The sequence below is a fragment of the Coturnix japonica genome, chromosome 22 (genome assembly GCF_054131305.1).
Source record: "Coturnix japonica strain WE chromosome 22, WE-NBRP24, whole genome shotgun sequence".
NCBI lineage: Eukaryota > Metazoa > Chordata > Aves > Galliformes > Phasianidae > Coturnix > Coturnix japonica.
Window position 1 is genome coordinate 5241620 of NC_140684.1, and position 26218 is coordinate 5267837.

General features: G+C 50.8%; 3 protein-coding genes across 17 annotated transcripts; 1 reads left to right on the top strand and 2 right to left on the bottom strand.

Annotated features, from left to right (window-relative positions):
- Window positions 1-2614: 2614 nt before the first annotated feature.
- TTC19 (tetratricopeptide repeat domain 19) lies at window positions 2615-6254 on the bottom strand. 6 transcript variants are annotated; one of them, XM_085522090.1, is made up of 10 exons: window positions 6030-6254; window positions 5894-5951; window positions 5649-5759; window positions 5537-5575; window positions 5077-5133; window positions 4748-4809; window positions 4124-4218; window positions 3789-3943; window positions 3327-3489; window positions 2615-2921 (listed from the first exon to the last, which is right to left on the bottom strand). In XM_085522090.1, the coding sequence occupies exons 3-10, from the start codon at window positions 5748-5750 to the stop codon at window positions 2788-2790; spliced, it is 807 nt and encodes a 268-aa protein (XP_085378216.1). In that variant the 5' UTR covers window positions 5751-5759; window positions 5894-5951; window positions 6030-6254; the 3' UTR covers window positions 2615-2787. The 6 variants fall into 6 exon arrangements, 5 of the variants coding, with proteins under 5 accessions (XP_085378216.1, XP_015735913.2, XP_085378217.1 ...); XM_015880427.3 differs by having other exon boundaries at window positions 5894-5970; XR_014936484.1 differs by lacking the exon at window positions 4748-4809 and having other exon boundaries at window positions 5537-5759; window positions 5894-5970.
- On the top strand, window positions 5897-15678 carry ZSWIM7 (zinc finger SWIM-type containing 7). Of its 10 annotated transcripts, none has more exons than XM_085522105.1 (8): window positions 6022-6046; window positions 6798-6895; window positions 8622-8643; window positions 10593-10702; window positions 10849-10951; window positions 12643-12808; window positions 15024-15128; window positions 15353-15678. In XM_085522105.1, exons 3-8 carry the CDS (start codon window positions 8628-8630, stop codon window positions 15408-15410), a joined length of 558 nt encoding a protein of 185 aa, XP_085378231.1. In that variant the 5' UTR covers window positions 6022-6046; window positions 6798-6895; window positions 8622-8627; the 3' UTR covers window positions 15411-15678. The 10 variants fall into 10 exon arrangements, 8 of the variants coding, with proteins under 8 accessions (XP_085378235.1, XP_015735923.2, XP_085378233.1 ...); XM_085522106.1 differs by lacking the exons at window positions 6022-6046; window positions 10593-10702 and adding exons at window positions 6278-6317; window positions 10470-10534; XM_085522104.1 differs by lacking the exon at window positions 6022-6046 and adding an exon at window positions 6278-6317.
- Window positions 15679-15831: 153 nt separating this feature from the next.
- Window positions 15832-25724, bottom strand: ADORA2B (adenosine A2b receptor). Its single transcript, XM_015880429.3, has 2 exons — window positions 24978-25724; window positions 15832-18372 (listed from the first exon to the last, which is right to left on the bottom strand). Exons 1-2 carry the CDS (start codon window positions 25304-25306, stop codon window positions 17679-17681), a joined length of 1023 nt encoding a protein of 340 aa, XP_015735915.2. The 5' UTR covers window positions 25307-25724; the 3' UTR covers window positions 15832-17678.
- Between the last annotated feature and the right edge of the window lie 494 nt (window positions 25725-26218).

The window sequence follows — 26218 nt, forward strand, 5'->3', positions numbered from 1 at the left end:
GCAACACGAGTCAGCTACTTGGCTTCTGTTACGACCAGTTTGAAATAGGTACTGTGATTCTTACCTTCCTTCAGTCTGATTCTAAAATCTTTATGTAATAATAATTTTGAAGCCTGTGTTCAAATCCCAGTTCCTAACTTTATAAGGAAACTTTTGGTGGAAGTCCTTACAAACGCTTGGCATAACTCCTGAAGTGTGCAATACATATTAGGGTGAATTTATTCTCTTTTCTTAATCATGTATGTGGTACTGGGAGAGTCAATTATTCATCTATCGCTGCCTGCTCTGGTCTGCTTGTAGCTCCTGTGTGTGTGCATCTGGGTCTGATGTTACAGAGTCTCCTGGCATCCATCTTCAGGAGCATCTTCTGTTCTGCTACGTTAACCTCAGGAAAATGGATTTAAATCTCTGGGGTAGATGGACTGTTTACAGGTAGCAGTGAGCTGGGGGGGTTGGGTGGCCTGGCAGATTCCAAACTGCTTTTGCACCTCACAGAGCAGTCTTTGCTTAAAGTTACTTTCCAGTCAAAACAAATTTAACCCTGTATCTGTGATGTGTTTTATGGAAGGTATCATGTATCTGTGTAACCTTCAGCCTGTGTGCAGGCTTTCCATAAGACGTACAGCTCAATGGTCCAGTTAAAAACCAAGACAGAATTGCTACCAATAGCAAATCTATTCAAGCAAACTGTTTTATAGAGGAAAGCCTTTTTGCCCTAAGTGTAGGGAAATGAGAAGGGAACTCATTTGAAAACTTGACGATACAGAATTGCTTTGCTTCTGTTTTTTAATTTAAACACTGCATGAGCACAGAGCAGCTGGCAGTGCCCTTCTGGCTTAAAGCACTGATTTCTCCATCCTGGTCTTAGACCCTTTTTGTTCCCCCAGCAACACGTGCTCTCTAACACCCTTCGTCTGCCTATTTTGGAGCTTTTAGATTGGAACAGAGAGTGAAGTTTCATTCTAAAATCAATTGTTTTCATTTTCTTAGTGTAACAAATGCAACACAAAAGAGGCACAAACAGACAAAAGTCTTTGCTGCTAACTGTATGGTAAGAACAGCACGTTCATCACAACTCTTTGTGCTGCAGCAAAGTGATGATAGCCACAATAGGAAAGTCCTAAGATTCAACATGAGTGGTGTTTGCACATAAACTGCTGCTGCTGCTTTTGTTTGTTACCCAAGTTCTAACTTCTCTCCAGAGCCAAAGTTAGAGTTGAACAGAATTCCAGTGGTCTTCATGAACAGAATTACATCTCACCTGCTTCAAACAGGGAGGTGTTTATAAATCACGTTTACAAACTGCGGTCTGCTATGAATTTTTAGCTTGTTTCTGGTCAGTGCTTTTGCAATGCTGTCATCTTCTCTTAACCTCATCGTTCTGATCTGAAACCAGTTAAGACTTGAAAAACCCATGCTTCGTATCTCCAGGCTTTATTTCCCATGCAGTGTCTCTAGCAGACAGTGACTTCTGGCTTCAGACCAATCAATAAAGGGGATCAGTTCTCAGTTTGATTTTTCCTGTCTCCCTCTTGTTTTGCAGCATCAAGTTGTGCTCATGAGAACTGGCAAAAACATTTCCCTTAGGGGATGCTGCAGGGTTCCCAGCTGGCACTGCTGGTGCCTAAAAACAAAATCCAAATAGTAAAGAAAAATTGGCTCTAATGTATTAGAGCCTCTTCGTTGGTGGAAGTGTGCCTGTAACATCTCTATTTCTTATTTCCTAGCATGCTGACAGCAGTGCTGTATATGTGACAGTGAATTCCTGGCTTCAGTGAACACCAACTCATGTGCTGCCTCTTAGATTACATTTACAAAGAGCTGGAGCCACTACTAATGCTACTGTAAGTAAATTAGTAATGATGTGATTAACACTAAGAGTTGTATTGCACATCTGTAGTTCCTACAGCTGAGCAGTTGAAATGATCAGTGACAGCAACATGTAGTTTGTACCCCTAGATAAACAACAGTTTGCTGACTCCTTGTTTAATTCTCCTTTGTCTTTCACCTTAGGCTTCCCTACAGGGAAAAACTGAGAAATGCTGTTGATTAAGCAGGCTGTTCATACTATGATGAACAATCCCTATGATGACATGTAATTTATAAGCCTGATGCTTGTCACATATCATCCTTTCCAGTAGGAAGCCCTAGCATTCTAGCTCTGGTTTAGAAACACAGTCTTATTCCTCTGAGAAGGCAGGCTCCATCTTTGCATGCTAAGTGTTTTGAAGACACACATTTGATCTTCAGGCAATCTGCCTGAAAATAACATGAGGAAGCTGCAGCTCTGTCATGATGTAGGTACGTGGTGGAAAGTGTTCTACTGAAGGCAATACACAGAGAACTGTAGCACTGGTAAGTACACCCTGCTGTGCTGGCTGCAATGTGAAGAGTGAGAAATCCTGCCTTAGCTTGGATCCTCCTTCCTCAGTCTGAAATTTAAGCCAGTGCTACCTCATGGCAGGCTGTTCTGTTCTTCACAACACAGCTTTAGGACAGACGTGTTTTGAAACTGAATACTGTGAAGTCAGGAATAGCAAATGACTACTGTTTGACTAACTGCGGGTGCTGGCAGTTAAGATCACTATACCCATAATTACACCACAAATTCAAATACTGTTAAGATTTCAGAACTTTATTTTGGGCTTAACAGTTAGGCAATAACAGCCCTTCTTATTAAGCCGTCCTTAAGTTCCAAGTTGCTGCTCCTCTGGAGAATTGTACCAAACTAGTCCCAGACTGCTTGTATTCACCCACCATTGCTGCTGTTGGACTCTTTGGCCAAACTCACTTGGAGCCTTTTCTCCTCTTGGCCAGTTCAGCTAATTCTTCCTGAATGTGCCGGACAGAATCAGCATCTCCCTTCTGTTCTGCCTGTTTCAGAGCTTCTTTATACACTTGTTTTGCTTGCAGATAGTCTTCTGTAGGAAGAAGTGGTACGTCTATAACCAGCCACATCACCCACATGCAGGGGACAAGCAAAGGACTTACCTGGAACACTTAGAGAACCAGGGGGATTTGGAAAACATTCAGTATATGCCACCAACTATGAAAGCCAGATAGCAACTATAATGATGTGTCACAAGGTGCTGCTTCAGCACCAAAGTCTCACTGAAACTGTCCTTTTTCAAACAGCTACTGTGCGTACAGGACAAGGCAAACAAGGGCCCTCTGGGTGACATTCTGGTTCACCTTGGACCAGACCTTTCAGCAGCTGACTGGTTTGAATGCAACACGGGTTGCCTACCCCAAGTCAGCAGGCCCACTAATTAAGCTAAAAACAGGAATGCACAAAAGTGACAGACACTGGACATTCATTTACTTACTTTTATGCATCAGAATTGCTGCCAGGTTATTCAGCACCATGTGTTCCTCAGGGTGTTGTGTCACCTTTGCCAGTTCAGCTGCCCTCTTCACACGAGAGTATGCTTCATCATAGTGTCCTTGAGCATCCAATACAGTTGCCAAGTCATTCATGAGGACCACAGTCTGCAGCAGGACAGAAAAGGAATCCTCAGAGCAGAACTCAAGTAGAACTTTGAGCCAACAGCAGCACCCCACTCATATATTACACTAATGAAAGTGTTTCATAGTGGAGCTTTTAGTAAGGAAGTGCCTTACCTGTATATTAACATGATAAATGCTCACTGTTACTGTCAGGAAAACAGTACTGTCTACATTCAATGCCAGCAAAACTGCTCTTAAGGCTACTGCCTTCCCCTGTTTGATCCCTCATAACTGTTATGCCTTTCTTTACTTACTAGTCTAACTCCCATTGTACACATTACCTGTGGATGAGTCTCTCCCTGAACGTCACTTGATATCTGCAGAGCCTTCTCATACATTTTCTGGGCCACTGGGAGCTGGTTGATGTCTTGCAGATAGCGAGCGTAGGAGTCCAGGCTCATCCCCAGCAAGAGACGAGTGTTGGCTTTTTCTTCAGCTGCAAATAGAAGGGAGTGGAAATGAACACTGCAATATGAAACATGAGTTCACATCCTGTGAGAGCTGGAAAACCAAGCAGTATGAAGACAAGGGACTGGCATAAAGGTGGTGCTTAAGCAAGGACAGAGAAACGGAAAAGAAACAAGAAAGAAGCCTTTGGCAGATGAGGCACTCTCACCTGACAAGACATCCTCAGGCAAGTCCTTTTGCTTGGCGATCTTCTCCTCTAAGGTCAGGATGCAGAACTCAAAGCCAGCCAGGGCTAATTTATGCCTGCAATGTACAAGTCAGCAGTGCAAGGCTTCTTCCATCCCTAGAGGGATGGATGTGAATACCTTCCTTATCCCTTACTCTTCCACCAGACCATTCTTGCCTTCAATGCTTGCTCCTCGATTATGTTCTATGCCCTTCTGACCCATATGCAAAGGGAACCAAGAGGGAGGAAGGAGCCCCATCAAAAAGAAATAAAATAATAAGGCCAACAGAGGCTGCCCACATCAATGCTCTCTTTTGTGAAGAAAAGAAACTACAAATTACCAAACACCAACTGCATTCAAAAGCATGTCTTGTTTAGTGTGGCCTCTACAGCTACTCCTGCCCTAAGCTGGGTGGGTCCTTATAGCAATCACTGTGCTGCACGATGCAACCTCATGCCAGTGAGAACTTTCATACACTGATGGGATCTTATCACATCAAAGCTTCCACAGACACTCTGTTCTTAGAGGCACGAGCCTCTGCTTGGCCACCATTACCACCGTGTAGCTGAGATTAAAGCAAAACATGCCTTTAGCAGAGAACTCACTGTTTCTGAGCAGCATAGATACTGGCCAGCTTGAGGGACATCTCAAGGATTGCATTGTCATCCTGCCAGGACACACAATGCAACTGTTACTCCTTTTGCATCTTCCCCGTAGATCCATTACTTTGCCAGAGAACAAGTTTAGACTTTCAGTGTGCTCATCCTGTTGTTTCCAGAGCGGTTTTCCACTAAAGAAATTCCTTTAAAGCTGGCAGGCTCACAGCTAGTGCTGCCAGGGACCGGTAGGAGGCAGAGCATCGCAACAAACAGAGCGAGGGATTGAGCACCTCACTTCATACTCCCGGCTGAAAACCTTCACCGAAAGAACCCACCTCCTTCGTGTCTCCTGCAAGCAAGTAGCTCATCGTTGCTTTGTAGAGCTTTTCTGCCTGAAATGAGAACGTTGAAGAGGACATTGGAGGATGATGATGATGATAAACCATCTCTACTGCTGTGAGAAACCTGCCTCAAACTCTGGCCATTTGTATTGCCACAGTTATTAGCAAGAGTGGCGAGAAGTGAAAGGCCAACCAGAGCCTGGAGCTACTGCCAGCTGCTGAGGTTCTTACTGCAGGACGCCCACAATCTTATCACATCTGGGGCTCTTTAATACTTCCCTAGGTTCTCCTGCGGCCAAGGATTGTGGCATTCAATAGTAAGAAAGAATCCTGGTGGATGTTGGAGCTCAACACCCAGCTTTGTACTCAGCAGCTCTGCGATACCGCGGCCCCAAGGCTCAATATCATGTCAGCCCCTCCAGAAGCAAAACCGACAGCCGACAGCCCTACTCACGTTGTCCAGCTGTCCCTGCATGAAGGCCACGTTTGCCATCTGGAAAAGACACACAGCGCTGGAGCTCGGCATTGCTTCTGGGCTCCCACCGCTCTCCAACCCGTCTCGTTACCGTGCTGTACGTGTAGATGATGGCTCTCCTGTTGTCGGCCTGGTGCGCCAGGTGCAGCGCTCGGTGCAGCAGCCGCTCGGCCTCACTCAGTTCACCCTTCATGACGCTGAGCTGCGGGCACAGAGCGGGCACAGAGCGGCCGGAACCCTTTATACCCGGCCCTTCCCTGCAGGGCTCCGGGCCCACCCGGCGGGAGAAAAGGAGACACCGCTTGGCCTCCATTTCCGTCCCTCTCAGCGCCTCACCTTGGCTTTCTTCAGCAGGACAATAATGGCGTCCTCCCCGCCGTCCTGCTCGTCGTCCCTGGGAGACAAGGAGAAAGCTGCGGGCCGGAGGTGACCGCCGCCCGGCCCGGCCCGCCCGCATCCCGCCTGGCCTCACCTCCGAGGAATCCCAGCGTGAGCCCGGCGCCCTGTTGAACCCACCGCCGCCCGGCAGACCCCGTCCCGCTGCCGCCCCGCTGCTGTCGGGTTTCTCCGTTCCAGGCGGGCCGGGGTCGCGCGATCCCCGCGGGGCAGCGCCGGGTTAAACGGGACAGCGCCCGCGGTACAGCGGCGGCCAGCATCGTTAATGGGAGCGGGCCCTTTAAGAGAGCGTCCGCATCACGTGACGAGGGGCGCTGCGTAGCCGGAGCGGGGCGCTCTTGTTCCTATGGCAACGAGGCCGCAGGTAGGCCTAAACCAGGCCCAGGCCTAAAGCAGGCCCAGACCAGGCCAGGCCGCCCCGCATGGCTCCGTTGCGGCGGCCATAGCGCGGCTCCTGGGATCCGCCATCTGCCCGCTTCCCCTCAGACAACCCCGTGCTCCCCGGGGGCAGCCGGGACTGCTCCAGGCCGCCTCTGCCTGGAATGGCTTGGCCCCGCGCCGGGCTGCCCCAGGCGTGGGCCTCTCCCTATCCGTTATCCTTCTTCCCTCCCACGGAGTGTGTTTATGCGTGAGGCCCGTCCGAAAGGCCTCTGTCACCTCGAGGAGCCCTTTGTGCTGAGAACATGCACAGAGCACAGCTCAGGGTTCTGCTGGGGCTGCCCTTTCCTTGGCCTCGTGTCAGGCTGAGATGAAGCGCTGCTCGGTCACATTCCTGCCTTACAACATCTGCCCTGACCTCAATGGTTTCCCAGCACCTCCCTGATCTCTTCTGTCTCACTTCCAGTCCCGAGGGCAGTGCCTGTGAGATGGACAGCACCTTGCCAGCGGTGGCACAAGAGCTTCTGAAAGAGATCAGGAAGGCTTTTCAGGAGACCTCCCACGGTACGTAAAGAGCAGCACAGCCATCCCAGCACTGGTGGGCAGTCTGGGTGCTGTCAGACCTGCCATAGCACAGGATCATAGAATGACCCGGGTTGGAAGGGACCTCAAGGATCATGTAGTTCCAACCCCCTGCCTAGCAGGGCCACCAAACATACACATTTACTAAACCAGGTTGCCCAGGGCCCCATGTTGCAGTGTTGGTGCTCTGCCCTGTCTGCGTCCTTTGCATGCTGTCACACAGCAGTGGCCATTGCTGTCACATATGGGGTGTTCCCAGCTTTTGTGTCCCACCCTGGAACCAACACGAAGGGCTCTGAAGTAGAGATAATGAGGAGCAGCACCCCTTTAAAAAATAACACTCAGTTGGATGTTTTCCACCATGGGAAATTCTGCTTGCCCAGAGCTTGTAGTGTGATAGATGATCATTTCCATCCTCCCATGGTTTGTTTTTTTTTGTCATTCCTACCACAGTGCTCCTTTTTATGGAGTCAAAGTCAGAACTGAAAGGGAAATCTTCCTAAAAATGATGGTGTTTCATGAGACCAGTAGAGGGTACAATATGGGCCATCGCCTGGCAAAGAGCAGCTTTCATGTTGCACAAAGAAGGCACAAGCCAACACCTTGGTCTATTCTAGCAGCCAATTAAGAACTGTTCCCTTCCTCGTGTTCTGGATTACTGAATCAGTTCTGTAATGTCTGCTGGAAGAAGATTGATCTTTGTTGCTGGGTAAAAAGTGCAAAATGGTTCTTCCTGAGGAAAGTGTCTGTGTGAGGAGTGATTTAGCTGTGCTAAAACCAACCAAATCAACATTCAGGGAAGCCTGGCTGTGTACTGCTTTGGAGTGCAGAAAGGAAAAAGACTTGGTATGAAAACAGAGTGGTCACCTCAGTTGCTCTTTATTGTACTTGTATGGCTCCTATCATGTTAGAGTAGATCCCAAATGTACTTGTGACTTTCTAAAGCAGTTTATAGGCCCCTCTGTAAACAAGGAAAAAGTCCGTGTTCCTTCAGCACTTTTCCCTACAGCACCAAAGCAGAGTGCTGGGATGTGACAGTGGGAGGAGGCTGGGCAGCCTCTATGGAGAATAAAACCAGAAGAAAGTGGGAACAGTCAAATCAACAGCGAAAGTCATAGAAAACCTTTTGAACTGTTGGAAGAAAGGACTTTAAGAGTTAGGAGTCCTCCAGCCTCATAGTGGAGTACTGAGATGGTACACTGTGTGCTGGTGATGATAACAGCAACGTCAGACTGGCTGGTCAGGGTGTAAGCTAAAAAGGGGCTGCTTTCCTAAGTGCGATTTTCCATCTTCACAAGAAGTTCTAATAAGTGAAAATGTTATGTTTCTGTGTGCTGTAATAAGGGCTATAAACTAGCAGGGCCCTCAAAGGCTATGCTGGGAAAAGAACAACACTGTTAAAGTTATAATGCCACAGAGTTCTCAGCTGATGCCAAGAGGGTTTCAAGGAAAACAATGCGTGTATTTTTAACCAACTTCTTAAAGCAGCAGAGCAAGATGTGGGTTTATTCCATGTGCTTTGGGAAGAGACAGTGCTGTGGTGTAAAGAGGGTCTGGTCTCAGAGGAGGATGTGGGAGGCTCAGGGCTGGAAGGGCTGCGCTCTGTGAGGCCTCTGGGGGCAGATCAGGGAGAGCTTCTCTTCCCTGTGGTGATGTTTCTTGCAGTGGCTCATGCTAACAAAATCACCCTGTTTGCTTTTTGTTGCAGTCCCTGATGATCTGCTGCTGGGGTGAGTATCTTTTGCTTTGCTTCTTGTCCATGTGTTCTGCTAAAGGACAGCTGATAATCTGTTGTCAGTGCAGCACTGCTCTTTTTTCCCTGTGTTTGACTAGTAGTGCTTCTCGTGCAGAGCTGCTGAGTGTTCTTGCCTCTAGTAGGAATGAGGGTATGTCAAGGGTATTTCCACATGTGTGAAACTATCTCTGTATCACTGAATTTCCTGTGATGATGTGCACTGATTTGGGTGAGTAAAGCGTGCAGAAACCCAGAGTGTTTAACCTGAGCTCTGAGTCCACCCTCAGATCCATAATGAGTTTTCCGTGGCAGCGATTCAGTGTTTCAGTGATTCATGCCACTGGAACACTGTATCTCCTCTGTGTTCCTATCACTGTGAGCACAACAGCTTCCTGCCATCCCCTCATGTGTTTGAGTCATACAGATACGTGTGATGGAAAAGGAAAGCTCAACTTTCCACCCTTCAGTACCAGGGAATTGTCACCAGGGATTGCACTGGGAGGTTTCTTCTCTAGAGGAATTCTTAGGTCAGCTTCATTATCCATGCACTGATTGAAGCTTATGAATGTGTCAGACCCAGGCAGACACAAGGACATTTTCCAGTCCTCGCTAATTGGTGACAGAGGTAGAGAGAAGGCAGCACTACAATGAGAAAAGCTTTTCTTTCAAATCCTATTTAACTTTGTGTCCCTGCCCGCCTGTAGGTTAACCAGGGGAGGAGATCACCAGGAGCCCTTCAGGCCTTACTAACCTTGGGTGTGAAGTTACTTAATATAACAGTTGTGAAAGGTCTCCCTTTGGGAAGGTGTTTGTGCTGAGGCCTTCAAATGATTTCATTTGACAGCTCTCAGCTTTTTGTTTCCTTCTTGTCATGAAAGTAAAGAGGAAGATAAATTCCCTTGTTAAGTTTAGTAACATTGGGGTGGGAGCTCTTGGCAGCTGAATTTCCATCAGTTATCTGTAACCAAGGGATCTGAAGTGTTCTGATTTCATTTCTGAATCTCTTCCAGATACCTAAAGAACTTCAGTTTCCTTTGGGCATTCCCCTTCCTTATTTCCTGTTAGACCGATCACATTATATACATGAAAAAAGAATTCCCTCAAATTGAGTTACTGAAACTCACTCAACTCAGCCCTCTTATATCCCAAACCTAATCATTAAGGAATGTCTTACGTTGAGTGTTCTCCCACCCACCGCTGCTCAGCCCTTCAAATGGGGCTGAAGTTTTGCTCTTCCTGGAATAAATCTGCCTGCTTGGCTTGTCATCAGTGAGATTGACTCAGCCTCATAGGTCAGCCACGCTGCTGGGACGGCTCTGCCTCAGCTCCTTGGCAGTTGGAAGCTTTCCTCTCCTTTCTCCTGTTCTCCTGCTCGTGTTTTGTACTGTCGTTTCATCGCTGCTGATTCTCTTGTTGGTTACCTTTGCAACCAATCTAAAAGGACTGTAAAGATTATCTCAGTTGCCCCTGAACTCTTTGGAATGCTCTCAGAGCAGCTGCATGTGCAGGCCTACAATAACTACAATAAGAGCTGTCTGGACAATAGACTAAAGGTACAGCTTGTCAGATGTTCTTCTCACCTGCATGGCTTACTCTGCCTCGCAGTCAGAGGCTGAGGTACAAACCTCACTGCTGTGTCTCTGATGCACTTTGACTCATTTTAGCTCAGGACAGGAACCGCTGCATGTCCTGTCAGTGCAGCAGTCAGTCACAGCTGTGCTTGGGTCATAGGACTCAAGAAGAAACACATGAACTATAATGTTATATGTAAACACAAATCCTCAAAATACCTTGTAACTAAATTTGCATTGGGTTTTGCAGAGATGTGGGACTGCTTGGGAGCAGCTTGGAATTGTGGAAGCTCTCTTAAGAATATCCAAAAACACGTAGGTGCTCAGAACCATGGTCAGATTCAGTCCTAAAGGAATGAACTGTGTCTTCTAGGAGCAAGGCTGTCATCTGGGGCTGTCTCAGAGGTGGGCCAGGATTGGCAGTCAATGGTGAAAGGCAGCAAAGCTGAGAATGATAAACGGACACATTGTTTGGTAGTGCAGGTAGTGGAGCTGTAACTGGTGGGATTTGGGGATGCAGAGAGAACCTCTGCCTACAGACATCTATAGGGCTAAGTCCTATGGATTTTAACTAGGCCAGGTGGGCTCCTTTAGTGGTGTGACCTAAGCAGAGACACTTCCTCTTTCAGGTTGAAGTTCTTATTTGGCCCATCTGCTGTCCCGGCTTTGGATTTGGTGGATCAACGTTCCGTCACCCGAGTCGTGTCCCCGAGTGGAAGGACTGTGTATCAGGTATGCACACCATCTTTCTCCTCCTGAGTCTCACTTTCGGATGGTTTCCAGTTGACATTTTACACAACTACAGACTAATTAGATAAACAGAGTCAATATCAGTGCCTTACAAACTCCTCAAGTGATACCAGAGAGCAGTAACCACAGACTGGAACAAGAACAGCATGTTGCACTACAGTTTTCTGTACAGCTCCTGCCTAGAGGTGGTTTCTGATTAGTGTGTGAGCATCAGGGTCGGAGAGAGGTTTTCCAGGATTTGCTGATTTTGCTGCATTATTTTCATCCTACCCAGCAAAGGCAGTTCTTGCTCCTGACAAACTGTATACAATGAAGTGTTATCTGCAGTCACTGTGTTTCTTTCCTTGTTGCACTCAAATCCTCGTTGTCCCAGATACCAGTGACCTCCACTTGGCAGTAGGATCCTCGCTGCCTGGAAGGAAGCAGTGAAGGCCAAGCCCGTGGCTTTCATTCTATTTCACTGTAGCAAAGTCTTTGGATCACAGAAGCATCTTCATAAAACAGCAGCGTAGACAGAAGAGCTTATATTAGTCCTGAAGATAAAGATCCTTGTACAGGATGGAGGTGGAGCTGAGGCTCATCAGCTGTAGGGAAAGGCTTTGTTGAGAAACTGGTCCTGGGTAATGAAACAAGGATTTTTCACGTGTTCAGAGCTTGCATTGCTTACTTTGTGCATGGAATCCTCATCTCTCCTGGGAGCTTGGAGGGGGCATCTGCCCCTCCAAAGAGGCATGATTCATAAGCACACAGGATTCGAGAACACAGGCTTCAATCTGAAATGAGGGCTTGCCTGTGGGTATTTGGTAAAGCCTAAGAAGCAGCTGCCTAATTGAATGCTTAATGGCTTTTCTTTTTTTACTGTTTCTCAGCTGAATATGTCACTGAGCAGAAAATGGCCACATTCTTTTGGCAGGGCTTTGTCAGGCCTTGTGGGCTAAAGCAGAGCGTGGCAGGTGGGGATGTACAGTCATCACTTTCCCCTTTTTTGTGTGGAGGACAAAGGGGACCACTTAGAGCCTCTGGTCATCTCGTGTATGCCCACATACACTTGGCTTTTCTGCATCATGACAGAGTTATCTGCATCTGAAGAAATTTGATGGAGGAAGCCTCTTGAGATGGGGAGAAGATCAGAGAAGCATGGTGAGAGGGTTTTGGTGTACCACATACTGCCCTGATAGGCTGTTCTGCTCTGGACGGGGCCATTCTTAACATGCAAGGCAGGCCCTGCCTTCAGCCAGGCACTGTGGTTCTGGTGTGGGTGTCCAGCATCATCCAGGTGTGTGCCTGCAACCCCCGGGGCTGACCTGTGGCCTGCAGGAAGTGCTCCCTGCCCACAGCTGTGCTGTGCTGCTTTGGAGCAGCATTCCTCTTCACCCTGCTGATTAAGGCCACTCTGATGAGATCATTTAGAGAAGAATTTGAAAAGCTATTTTCTCTGGAGGCGTGAGGCTGGTCCTGTTGCACAATTCTTCCACAGCACATCTGTCTGAGATGCAGAAACAGAGCAGAGCCTTCCCCAGGGCCACTAGCTGGAGCTCTAACAGAAGTGCAGGCTGGGGCTGTAGAACCCGAAGCTCTGAGTGGGACACATGGTGGCTGGGTAATGTCATCGGCCCTCAGCTCTTGTCTGTGTATGGTGCAGATCCCAGCTGTGTGCATTTCTCCCTCTGCAGAGAAGCACGCCCAGCACAGTGGGGGTGGAAAGATGTCTGTGACTGCACACATCCATCTCACTGCCCTGAAAGCTCTGCCCTCCCGGCTGCACCCAGATGTGGTTGAACTGGAATGTGCCTTCACTTGCAGCTGGATCCAGGGAGCTCTATTTGTTGTGGCCATAAGGTTGGTCCTGTTGTGAAACTCCTCCGGGTCCTCATAGCCAAATCTGAGATGTTGATACTTCACAGACTAAAATGCTGTTTGCGTTCCATATCACACAGCACATCTCGGGCACTGCTTCAGGGGAAAATACCTCTGCTCAGACAAGCTTTAAGACTGCGCTTTGTAGTGTAGGCAGCTTTTTGCCCTCAGGAACAGAGATGGGAGTAGAAAAAACCCTCATTCAAGTGAAGATTGATTTGTCTTTCAATGCCCAGACATTAATGCTCTTGCCACTTAATAGAAGAGTGGCGCTGACTGGGCACTCGAAGGCTGTTACCTCGCAGTTGGTAATCATCCTAGAAGGGCTTGTATAGCATCTGCCTATACTACAGGCTATAGCCAGCCCCATGTGTTCCAGGTCAGTGATACAGCTGATCTGCTGCAGAGCGGCCACTGCTGGCTGATGTTGGAGCACATTGGATGTTATAGGGTGAGCAGCAGTCAGGGCACACATTGGCTCTGCCTACACTGTGACAAAGCTGTGATCTGCAGGAGTGAAGGCAGTTAGCAGAGAGAGAATCTGCTGTAGCCCTGTTGTCAGCTGTCACTTCTGTTGCTCACATCCTGGTTTCTTCTTAAATATGTCTTTTAAAATTGATTTTCTAGTACTCTCTGGCAGCCTGTCCCATCATGAGGATTAGAGCAGCAGGTCCTGGCACACAGCATGGTGCTGCCTGGCAGTGCGGTGAGGGCAGCACCAGCTGCCACAGGGGCAGAGCTGGCTCTCCTGCATCCCCACACACAGGCAGGGACACCTCAAAATGGCTTTTCCTCTCTCTGCATCCAACGAGCACGTGGAGTTGAGGGCACAGGAGGAAATCTCACAGCATCTCAAGGCTAAGGAAGCCACTCAGTGCCTGGTTTGACCACAGCTGAGCAGAAACAGCACCTTTTTCTCTTCACTTTTGAAGATTAAATTTCTGCCTTGTTAGGCAGAAGCTCTATTCTTGCCATCTAGATCAGAATGGGGGATCTCTGAGCTTAGCCCAAATCTAGCAGTCTGTGACTCCTCCCTCCCCCACAAAGGAAAACACTTCTGAAGAAAAAGCAGCATCAGAATACTTCATCTTGGAAAAAACAATCAAAGGAGATAGAGATAAACGGAGTTATTACAAGTGAAACAAACTCAGCCTGGAGTCTAAGGAGGGCCCAGGGTAAAGGCCAGGCTCTGAAAAAAGCCTGGTTTCCCCTGAAATTATCGTGTGGATCTCATGTCCTGATCTGCCAGGAGTGATGAGGGATAAGAGGCAAAGGCACCTGTGGGGGGAGAGCTCCAACCTGACAACACCACCAGGCCAGGGCTGCAGAGAAATGCAGGGACAGGGACAGCAAACACAGTGTGAGGCTGTAAGAATGTTTGGTACCTCCTGGAGGAGAGCAAAGCTCTGCAGAATTGTGCTTTTTCCTTTGTCAAGTTTAATGTTTGCATTTAAGGTATGGAGGGAATATGCCTCAGCACCGGCCTTGTGGAGGAGCTGCATGTGGTAAAAGGAGGCAGTGCTGTTCCCAAACCAGAGATGAAGCAGGGAGGCTTCTTCTCTGGAGACTTGGGCTCTGTTTATTCAGACAAATCTGGATTCCAGTCATTGCAGCTGTTCTGGGAGCAGAACAGCAGCCTCCAGTCCCTGGAGCTGGTTGGAAAAAGCCTTGGTGCAAGTACTTACTGCTCAGTCCCAGTGTCATCAGTGGCCCTGAATTCACCCATGGGAATTTGCGACAAAGAGTTTTGGTCACCTTTGACCATCCAGTGTTTACCAGTACAGGGAGGAGGCTGGCTGGAGGGAAGCTGGATGATTGGGATGGGGCTCAGTGCTTTGTGGCACTACCTTATTCCCCCAGACAAGTCACTGGACCTGAGATCTGGTGGGAGCGTGGGTGTACATACAGGGATCTGTATGTATCTGTGGGTGTACATACAGGGATCTGTATGTATCTGTGGGTGTACATACAGGAGTGTTTTTCTGCAAGGAGGGAAGTGTATGAAGGTATGGAAAGCTGAGAAGTTTCAAGCTCAGTGTGGATATCTGCAGTGTTTGAGGCCCCTTCTATATTGTGGCCCCTGCTTTCCTGCTGCGTGCTCTGAGTTTCTGTAGAAAGGACATCAGGGCACACACAGGCTGAGAGTCAGATTCTATTGAATGCTCATCCTGAGTTCCACCTACTGCATTTCTTTCAGGTCCTTGGGAGCTCAGGCAAACTCTACACCTGCTACAGTTCCTGCCACTTCTGCACGTGTCCCGCTTTTGGTTTCACTGTACTGCAGAAGAGTGAGAGCTTTCTGGTAAGCTGTCTGCCTTAACCTGGGGAGCAGCAGGGAGCGGGGTGATCTCTCCCCCCTGAGCCTGGGAAGGCTGACCTGGGGAAACTGGAACTGCAGGCTGTACCAGGGTTTGGTGTGACAAGAGGGAGCTGTGTTCCTGCGAGCTGAGAACTTCATTAGGTGCATTCTGGCCTGACATTTCTGTGTTGCTCTCGCTATTAACTTTTCCATGCTGTTATTTGCAGTGCAAACATATACTGGCTGTCTACCTCAGCCGGGCCCTGGGAGCCTGCCAGGAGCTGACTGTCTCTGAGGAGCAGCTCACAAGCATCTTACTGGCTGAGGAAGAGGAGGAAGGATGAAGGATGAAGGATTTGGATCACATGCAGGTGTGATTTCTGTGTACCTCCTGGCTGCATAGCCAGCTTCTTTCCTTGTCTACAAGGCTGTCAGATGTCCATTGCGGATGCTAGGTTTATTCCTGTGCTGTAACCAAGTGTGACTTAATTAGTAGTTTTGCACTGATGTATAATAAATGGTAAGAAGCCAGTGCTGGCTTCAGTTTCATTAAGCTGTTCTTGGGATTTCTGGAGGTGTTGAAGCAGTTCTCTCAGGAAGGAGCTCTATGACTCCTGGCCCTGCTCTGAGGTTGGTCTCCTCTCCAGGTCCAGTGTAGATTTGTGTGACACACCATGCGAACACAATGACTGCACACAGGCTGAGACAGGTTGTGTAGGTGGTAAATTAAGCATTTTGTATGTAAATAACAAAGTTAGGGCAAATACAAAATCTGAGCAACGTGAGGAAAACATCCGTCCTATGTACATCAGAGCAGTAAGGAGCGATAGCTGAGGGCCCACAGCTACACTCTACAGAAAGTTCCTCTGCCATTTTCACTTCACATTTTTATAGTAATGTTCAGAGCATGTTTTGAGGAGGGGTGAGAGGGTGTCCTGTTCTTATTGTCCTTGAAATGACTTTGGCTCAGATCCACGAAGGCACTTGGTGTGCCTAAACGCCATGGTGACCCAGGCCATAGTTAACAATGGCTGATAACTCAGTAGCTCGTTCATATAAAGGGAGCAACCTGTCTGTCTATGGACTGTTGGCTCATAAGTGGCACATGAAAGGTAGCAGTAGTGAGTGCCACTCTGCAGTGCCATCACACACAGGCAGTGTCCTGGGACTGGCTCTGTCTCTGCTCTGTAACATTTAGAGTTTGGTTCGTTTTCAGCCCGCATGAGAGGAGGGATTGCATTCTTCTTTGTAAGGATAAATGTGGCTTGCAACCACTTTGCAACACTGCCAGACCTGCAGGTGAAACTCTACTTGTTCCTAGCCATGATTAACGGAAGGAACGCAGCCAAAGATAATAGTGAAGGGAAGGACTAAAAGGAGAGCCAAAGTCTGCCTAAATGGCAGGAGGTGGCTACACGTGTTAGCTGGACCGTGACCAAGGCAGATGCAGCAAAACTGAATGGAGATACTAAAAGAGAAATCCTTCAGACTTGCTTTAACTGTTTAGATTCACCTTGAAAATGCCAAGATACTGAGCCAAGTGTGGGCATTGCACAGACCCCGTCAGAGCTCACTGGTGCTTCACCAAGCTTTGTGGCTGGCTTTGATGGTTCGGCTGCTGTACAGGAGCCAAATCCACCACTTCCAGCAAACTGGCCTCTGGGCGAGGTGAGCACTGGGACTGACTTGGAAGGAAATAAAAAAGGTCCTGTCACCAAGGAAGTGTTTCCATAGCCCTCGGTGTCTTCAGAGCAGAGCAGTCATGACTGCTGGGGCACATCTGCCTTCTGCATAACAAGAAATCAAACCTGATGCATTCAGCTGCACGAGTTAGTATATACCATAGAACAAAGTGACTCAAAGGCAATAAAACTGTTCTAAAACTTCACTCAGCCCTTTCCCTAAAGTTCTCTGTTTCAGTAAGTAGGGCTCTCATTCTGAGGCCAAAAATATGGCCAGGTGTGATCTGTTTGCCATCAGCACAGTCGTGTCCCTCGGAGGCTGGAACACGGATCCGGTTTCTCACCAGCAACTGGGCTAAGACTTTTTCCCATCAGAGAATACTAGCTGCATCAAACAATTGATGGAATAATTAGGGTATTACCAAAGTGCTGTCAAGTACAAACAACCCCCCCCAAAAAAAACAAAAAAAAACCAACCCAGACACTAAATTATAACTCCTATAAATCAAGAGATTAAAAAATAATAACATTAATTCAAATAAAGATCCGAGGACTTGACATGAGCAGCACAACTGGGGAAACACCCCCGGCAGGTGGGACTTCCACAGGCAGCACCTGACCTGGCAAGGAAGTACAGCACGGTCACCAGCGCTCACGCAACCTGGTTAACAGCAGAGAGTGAACTGCACTCAGTCCCCCCCGGTCAGGTTATCCCCCTAGGAGGCACTGTGTTAATTACAAACATCAAAATACAGCTGCGGAACTGCACAGTGGTCATTTCTGAGCGCTCCCATAGGAGCCGGCTGTAACTGTTCACATAGGCACAGGGAAGGGTGGCTCTGGGGACAGGCTAGGAGCGGGACGTGCGACATCATATGGTCACCGAGGCGGCTGGAGCGTTGACGTTGGTGACGGTCAGGTGCTGGTTGTTGTCAGTGGTGCACTTGGGGAAGTCATCCGTTTTGCAGAGGATCTTGGAAATGATCTTGCGGAAGGTGTAGCGGAAGTCCCTGATCCTGTAGGCGTAGATGATGGGGTTGATGACCGAGTTGGCATGTGAGAGGATGATGGCCATATACATCACCCACTCCGGCTTGGACTTGGAGAACTCCTCGTGGAAGTGAGTGATGCAGTTCAATATGTGCAGGGGCAGCCAACAGAAGGCAAAGAGTCCCACGATGATGGCCAGAGACTTGGCCGCATGAACCTCCTTCTGCAGTGTGGTCCTGGAGTTGCCCATCAGCTCGATTTGATGCAGCTGCTTGCAGGCCACCATGAAGATCTTGATGTAGATTCCCAGCATGATGATGAGCGGCAGCAGCACGCAGCCGAAGAAGTTGAAGTACACCATGTAGCTCATAGTCACCACGTTCTCAAAGAGACACGAGATGAAGCAGCCGTGGTGCCCTGCCCCACGCTCAGCCCCTGTCTCGTTGGTGGAGTTGGGGCAACCACTCATGGCTTTGTTCCATCCCATAAGCGGGGTCAGCCCGATCACAAAGGACAGGAGCCACAGCACAGCAATGAGTCCTCTCGCCCGCTTGCCGGTCACCAGGCTGTTGTACCTGCAGCATCAGAACCAGGACAGAGCCATTAACTAAAGGAGCACTCGTGACTTCACTGCAGTTCAAGCCATGGACATTTTGGGAGAGGCCTATGTGTACCCTCACAAACCTCATCTCTGTGATGGCCCTGAGCTCTGCCCCAACATGAGGTGATCTGGGGTGTCCAGCACGGCCTTCAGCTGGAGGTAAGGACTGAGAGTTGAGAAAAAGGCTTTGTCACTGTGTGATCCTGACCCACCAGGAGGGTGCAGAGCACTGCAGACAGCACCTGGCTCCCAGCACCCAGCACAGGCACGTCCCAGCCTGCTGCTGGGCTACCTGAGCTGTGGGGCTGAGCTGCTGCTGGCTCTCACTTGCACTCTGTACTGGGCAGCTAAAATCCAACCAGCATCACCACATGGTCTCACAGCATCTGTACCATGGGCTGCTTGCTTCAGCTTGGGCTGTTCTTAGGCCTGCAGCAATGCTGGCTGACTGGAGATTGCCACGGTGCAGTAGTGTGATGTCCGTCCCCGTGCTGCCTCGTACAGTAACGTGGGAAGTATCTGTGTCTCTGGAAACCACGGATCCTATTAGCTTCCCAAACAGGCGATTGCTGGCTTACGCATGCCAGGCTGCATCCCACACAAGCCTGTTGTGGCTGGATAACAAACACCCTGGGAGACTGCTCTGAGCCAGCATCTGCTAATGATGGATTGCTCAGATTTAGAAGTTGTGTCTCTATTCTGAGACTTGCATCCAGGCACGGAGCAGGGAGCCAGGAACACTGGGCTCTTCTCCCTCCTCCTGCCCCCCTCATCAGTGTGGGCAGCTTCCCCTGGCCACCAGGGCTGCTCCTGTGTGGTTGCACAAAGCTGGATTTCTAAGCAGATGCTTTCCTTGGGCTCTCATGAGTTATAAGTAATTTCAGCCATGGCAGAGGGCCGAGCTGGTGTGGTGCTGAGGGGCACAGAGCCGTGTGCTGCCCTGTACCTCCTTACCCCAAATCCTGGGTTAGGAAAGCCAAGTGCTCCCCCAAGCCCAGGTGCACAGAGCAGTAGAATAGCAGGAAGGACAGGCTAGTTGGGTGCAATTAGAACAGACAGCAGCATCAAAGCGCTGCTCAGTTCTCTTTTGGGGGATACAAAGAGCTCAGTAAGTGCCAGAAAGACAACATGAGAAACCCATTATTGTCCTGTCCACTGCCAGCCAGCATCCACGGGCTGACATACATGTCCCCCCTTCCCACACCCCCTTCTCAGTGCTTGTTTACTCTGGCTCCATTACTCTGCTCCTCCTTTCCTAAGAACGCTTGTTCTCATTTTCTTCCGGCCCGTGAGGCGGGGGGGGCTGGATTCCCACAGACCCACAGCTGTGCATCTGAATCACGCTGCCGTTGTCTCCGTGCACACGCAGCCATTCCCTGCTGGGAGCCACCGCCACAGGCAGCAGCTCTGCAGGGCTGCACACACACCCCATGGAGCTCACAGGGCAGCTCTGGGTGCCCCTGCACCTTCCTCTCCTTCTAGCTGGGCAGTTATCAGAGCGGGCAGCTGTGAGGCCAAGCCCTTTGTTTCAAAGCCCCGCGCTTGCACTTTCAGGAGCTCAACCTGCTCTGAAACCTGGTTTGAATCTGAGGCAAAACCCTGGAAGTTTTGTCAAGGTCAAAGCCTTGAGCCACCATAAACCAGTGGCAGCAGCAGCAAAGGCAGCAGCAACTGCAAGGCCGAGCTGATCCCTGGGCACACTGAATGTGAGCAGGCAGTGGGGAGCCAAAGCGTTTCCACTCTAAATTCCTCCTTTGCTCTTTTAGGCTTAATATTATTAGGTAAGAAACGATTAAAGTAAATTTACTCGCTGAAGTCTGCTCAATTAATGGACAACAAATATTGAATCTCCTCTATGCTTCTGCCAAAAGGCATCAAGTGCTGCTCGAATGTAAATAACAGCGGAATATTTTAAAGTGATTTATTGAGATTAAATAACCCAGCAATGCATTAGTTCCCTTCACACGAGCAGGCACAGTCTCTTTCCTGGCCTAATCAGTGTCAGACTGCTAATTAATTCCCGCCCACTGCTGCCCATTGCACACTGCAGGAGCTGCAGTGCCACCCCATTACTGGTACCTGTTCTCAAATAGTTGCACTGAACACCTGAGATGTGAAAGCCACGTGGAGCCGCTGAGTGTTTAAATGCTCCTCTTGTGTACGGAACACACTGCTGACGTTGCAGCTTTACCTTTCCCATCAGGAGGAATTTCTCTAATGACATTGTGCCATGGGGCTGCTGCTGCTGATGGGGACATCGCTGCCTTTTATAGCAAAGCCAGGAGCATCCCAGCCCCTGTCCTGCCCTTTGGGTCCCTGTTTTGGGCCATGCCTGCAGTGCTGTGCTGTGTGCCCAGGGCCGGCCGCAGGGACACGAGCAGCTGGGAGTCGCAGCTCATCCCATGCAGGTGCTCCGATACAAACACATGGTGATAATTTACATGTTTCTATTTTAAGTGTGAAGAAAAACACACAGACACCTCCATTCACAACGGTGAGGGCTGCCGGGCTGCCAAGCATTGTGTCCCCGTCAGCCACTCGCAGCTGCACTTTGCATCACGCTCCCTTATGATTTAGTTCTCAGCACAAAAGAAGCACCAGTGCTGCTGGAGATCACCCAGCAGGCAGCACAGCCCGGCAGGACGTGTTAAATGAATCATAAACTGCACATGAGAGGGAAGAAACTAAAAAAGAAAAGGAGAAAGCGGTGCTGTCCAACCAGGAAGGAGTTGGCGGCGAGGATGAGAAATCGGATCGGAGTTACAGCATCAGCCGAGGAAGCCGGACATCTGTGCGCGTCCACATCCAGCGGCAGACAAATCACTTCCTCCTGCATCTGTCCCCATTGTGCACATGGGAAGGCGGCAGCATCCCCCGCTTGTGCTCTCGGCCTTCCTGCTGGGGGTATGGGACTGAGGGGGGCACGGTGAGGGCAGCCAACAATGAGCGCTGTGCTGAGTACATGCCCACATGTGGCAGCTGGCATTGCAGCATCCCCCCTCCCGGCCGTCCTGGGGTGTTGCTATCAACCCCTCTGTGCCTGGGGCTGAGGATTTCCCAGCCCCCACGAACGCCTTGCGGTGCAGAAGAGAGATGGGAGCTGTGGCTCCTGTGTCAGTGCAAACCCGTATATAGGGCAGCAAGGCAACCCCTCCCACGCATGGGAGCCCTGCACATGCAGATAGCAGATAAGGGCAAGGTGGTGGAAGGCAGTGAGATGCTTCTTGTGTAACACAGCAGGCACCAGGGACTTCCGCACTGGGGGGCGAGGATGTGGCCATCGCTGTCCCTTGTCCCCTACAGAACAGGGGTACAATAGCTGCCCTGCAACTCAGCACCTGAGTTCTTCCCCAGTACCAGGCGGTGCTGGCAAGGCACAGCCATTCCCCAGGGACACAACGCAGGACGTGGGTTATTTATGGCTCATGGAGGCCCGAAGGCAGCAGTGGGATTATGGGGGGATAATCCGCTCTTGGGCGCGTGCAAATTCCCTGAGCCCCGCCAGCCTTCGGCACACTGAGAGCAGATGGGGATGGCACAGCTGGCAACTGACCCTGCACGAAGCTCCGCTGGAGCCTTACACCCCACTGCAGGGTGACTGCCACCAGGGACAGGGCAGCACAGCCCTAAGAGACAGTCTGTAACAGCACAAAAATCAACAGAATTAGAATTAACGCTATTTTGTGTGGGGTTTTTTATAACAGATTGAGCTGACCTGAGTTGAAAGAAGCCCTGAACAACCCCAAGGCTCCGGTTCGTGGCTCAGCCCAGCTCTGTGCCCTGAGCTGCAGCCTGGAAGCAGCTGTGTGCTCCCTGACATCCCTGCTGCCCCCACAGCTGCTCCAGGAGTGCAGAGGTCCCGGGGACAATTCACATCCTGTTGGGATTTTGCTCTTTGCCAGGGAGGGAAGTGACCCCTGAGGTGCAGGAAAAATAGAAAAGTTTGGGACATATTTTAGGAAATCAGACTGTTCACACCTAAAAATAGCTGCTATTTCCCCCCTACACTGGGCACATTCTCCAGGCCTGCTGCACGCTGAGGTTATAAATGAGCAGTAATGGTGGCTGGACACCAACAGGACAGGCAGGGGATGCAGGAGCTGCACTGCCCCATATGAGCACTGTATGCAGTGCTGCTCGGGGTCTGGGATCCAGGAGCAGGATGATGCCACAAGGCGACCGCAGTTCAGCCAAGGACACCGCGCTCTGGCCACAGGTTCCCCTCTGCAGTCTCCTCTGGGCTGCTGGAAACATGGGGGTCGGTGTCATCCCAGGGTGAAATGCAACCCTTAGAGCAAAGCCTGGCTCCGCTCTATGCCCAAGGCTCTGCAGGGCAGATCTGCTGCTGCTGGCCCACGCTCAGCCACCAGCTTTGGATATTCTGCTTGGGGAAAGCAAGCGCTCCAGGACTCAGAGGCGCTGCTGTGTGCCCCAGGGCAGCCCTGATGGGCACAGGGACAACAGGACAAGATGCAGCCAAAAGCTGAATCCTGGGGAGAAAGGAGCTGGGAAGGAGCTCAGGGCTGTGGCCACACATGTTGGAACTGTGCAGGGGGCTCCTCGGGAAATAGTAAATTTGAGAAACAAACAAATAAAAAATAGAGTTTCAAGGGACAGAAAGAATTCATGACTTTGTGGCCAAATCCAGCAAATATTTTTAGCCAGACAAGGGACGGTTCCAAAACACCAGTCTGAGATTCAACAAAACAGTTGTTTTGCTGCACTCCAGGTGGGGGCTCATCAGCTCCTTCTCATGTGCCTCCATTTCAGAAAGCAGCAGCAGAAGGGACAAGCAGCTCCAATGTGACCTGCACGGTGGGTTGGGACCCTCAGCTTCACTGCCACCCCCAACTGCTGCTGCTTCAGTCGCACTGAAGCAATTTGCCTTTTCCCCCATGGGATTTCTCGGCTCAGCCACAGAACTGAAAAATCCATTACAAGCCTGGCTGCAATGCACGGCTCTGCCCGCAGCCCTGCCTGGCCTCTGTGGGCCGACACATCCCTTAAATAATACTGAATTATGGGCAGGCTCCGTCCTCAGCGTCCCTGCACAGGTTTCCAGAGGGAATGTGGTGTGCTGAGCTCAAGTGATGCAGGCTGCAGCTGGGCACCAACCTGTGCTGCACTAATACAGCCTTTCAGCACAGACCCTAAACCTGCTGCTGCTGAGGCACTGCCCTGTTCCCATCCTTGTAATGAGGTTTTACCACTCTCACCCTACTCAGAGGGGCTCTGTGCTGTCAAAGTCCACTACAAGAGCCCCGATGCCAACAGATGGATCAGGCACCGAAGCATTGTCCAGACAGAGCCCCATTCTGGACGCTGGGAGCTCAGCAACCAGAGCCAGTGGTGTGCAAGAGCTGAGCCCTGCTGCCCCTGTACAACACTCTGCATCCCATGGAATTTCCAGGCTCTAGTGACACAGAACCACTCAGGGTACACGCAGTTCCATCACCCAGTCTTGTCATCTCCCCGATGACTAAGATTTGCCCCACATATGGGAGTTGTGTGCTGCAAGGTGCCAGAAGAGGGTGGGAGGGTGGAGTCCCCTAAGTCACTTTAGGATGAATTCATCACTAGTGTAGAGAAGCCAGAGGAGAGCAGAGCCCAGGGAAGCTGCAGCTGGTGCAGTTCAGCTGAGGTCCCTGTGCCGGAGCTGCTCTGAGCACAGCAACACTGCGGTCCTGGGGCTCATGGGGCTGCATTGATGTCTGATTCTGGGGGGGGGGGGGCAGGAGGGCTGGCTTACAGACTGTGGTCAGTTGTGCTACAGACTCTGAGGTTTTGGTGCACTTAGGGCAAGCACCTGTAAAATATATTTCACACACTCTCCCAGTGCACTGCAGCGTCCCATGAACTAGAAGGAAACTGATTCTTGTCTTTGACACTACGCTTGGATAAAAACATAAACTCTGTGTTTCTGAAAACCACAGTGTGGCCCCCCTGTTGCTCCCCCCTCGCAGCAGAGCTGACAGCTCCTGATATTCCCTGGTGTCCACACTGGGAAGGAACAGGCCCATGTGTGAGTGCAGAAACACACAGCACCCAGCGCCTGCTGCAACAAACTGCACTTTCTAAGTGGAAAAAGCCTCATTAGATTCAGTCCAAGTTAATGACGTGAAGCATGCACAGTGTTATACCACATCCTAGGGCGGAATTTCATCCCTGCTGAAGGTATCATGACCCGAGCTGGGAGCAGCCTGCACAGCTGCTCTCTATCAGGCTGGGAAGTGGCAGAAAGAGCGGCTGCTCTCGTGCTTAATGAGCCAGAGAAGCCTGGATACCACAGGAATGGGGGCTGTACAAATACCTCCATAGATGAGCTGGAGCTGTCCCTCACTGCTGCACTACTGCAGAGCCACCCACCCAAGGCAAATAACTTGCAGCAACCAAGCTCACAATTATATCTCTGAGCAAGAGATGGGACACTGACAACCCGACCCCAGAGCAAGTGATGGCGAATCACCAACACCTTCACCATCATCACCCTTGGGCAGCAGACAGCATGGAAAGGTGAGAGACAGGACGTTCCCATGGGAAAGGTGGGATGGGGCAGCTGCCAGGTGTGGGATCTCTTACCTCAGGGGGATCTTGATGGCCAAGTACCGGTCGATGGCCACCGCCAGCAGGCTGAAGATGGAGCTTTGGGTCAGCACCAGCACGAAGCAAGCGAAGAACAGGCAGCTGTGAAAATCCACCTGGAAGCCGATGCTGATGGTGATGGCGAAAGGGATGGCCAGCAAACCCACGGCGATGTCGGCCACCGCCAGAGACACCAAGAAATAGTTGGTCGCGTTCTTCAAGGTGCTGTTGATGGCCACGGCCCAACACACCAGGACATTGCCAGCGATGGACAGCACGGCGATGATGAGCTCCAGCACGATGTAGGTGGTTTTCATAGTGTTCATGGCGAGAGCCCGGGGCGAGGAGCTCCAACGGTTCACGAGCAGAAGGGACTTTCCGCCGCAGGTACGGGCAGGCCACGGGGCAGCGGCTCCCAGAGCCCAATTCCCATGTCCGGCCCCACCGATGGGGCCGTGGGGGGCCGAAGGGGCGCGCCGAGCCCCGCGCCTCGGCCCCCCGCTGCCCGCAGCCCCCGTCCCCCGGGGGGCATCCGAGCTTCGCCGGCAGCGATCACCGCCCGCCCTCCACCGCGGGGCCCGGCCGCCTCGGGGCCATCGGGGCGGGTTGGGACGGGATGGATCGGGACGGGACGGGACGGGACGGGACGGGACGGGACGGGACGGGACGGTCCCTCCGCTCCGCCCGGAGATGCTCCGCCGCCGCCCGCTCGCCCCGCTCCGTGCGGAAACCGCCGCCGCGGCTATTTCTGCACATGGGGCGAGCGGAGCGGGGCGGGGAGTGTGCGGAGCGGCCACGATTGGCCGAGGCGGGCGGGCCCCGGACCGGCACCCCCGCACCGCACCGCACCGCACCGCACCGCATCGCACCGCCCGGCCCCGACCCCGGCCCCGGCCGCTGCCCCCGGCCGCCCCGCAGGTGCCCCGAGCACAAAGTTGCTCCCCGACGTTGAGCTCCGCGCTTTGCTAAACGCGTTTTGACACCGCCGCGCCGTGTTGCCACACGGAGGAAAATCCCCTCGAACGGAGCGATGAGTTGGGGGGAAAACAACCAAACCAAGAAGTATTTCATAAATCATGACAGCGCTTCGTTATCACACAGCGTAACGTTCCATGATGTAAGAAGTGGTAAGACATAACGGTTACCAAACTGACTGTTACTCACAGGGCTGAGTGTGGGGCTGCAGAGTGCGGAACACATCAAAACCTGGAGGCAATCGCCAAAGCAAAGGGGCTGTT

Excerpts from the sequence above, each read along its gene's own strand:
- TTC19 (XM_015880427.3), bottom strand. The coding sequence starts at position 6,213 with ATGCTGGCCGCCGCTGTACCGCGGGCGCTGTCCCGTTTAACCCGGCGC. Across the intron at positions 5,760-5,893 it reads TCCTGCTGAAGAAAGCCAAG|CTCAGCGTCATGAAGGGTGA; the intron begins GTGAGGCGCTGA and ends CTGTGCCCGCAG. Across the intron at positions 2,922-3,326 it reads AGCAATTCTGATGCATAAAA|AAGACTATCTGCAAGCAAAA; the intron begins GTAAGTAAATGA and ends TTCTTCCTACAG.
- ZSWIM7 (XM_085522105.1), top strand. Across the intron at positions 10,703-10,848 it reads CACATTGTTTGGTAGTGCAG|GTTGAAGTTCTTATTTGGCC; the intron begins GTAGTGGAGCTG and ends TTCCTCTTTCAG. Across the intron at positions 10,952-12,642 it reads GTGGAAGGACTGTGTATCAG|AGAAGCACGCCCAGCACAGT; the intron begins GTATGCACACCA and ends CTCCCTCTGCAG.
- ADORA2B (XM_015880429.3), bottom strand. The coding sequence starts at position 25,306 with ATGAACACTATGAAAACCACCTACATCGTGCTGGAGCTCATCATCGCC. Across the intron at positions 18,373-24,977 it reads GCCATCAAGATCCCCCTGAG|GTACAACAGCCTGGTGACCG; the intron begins GTAAGAGATCCC and ends CTGATGCTGCAG.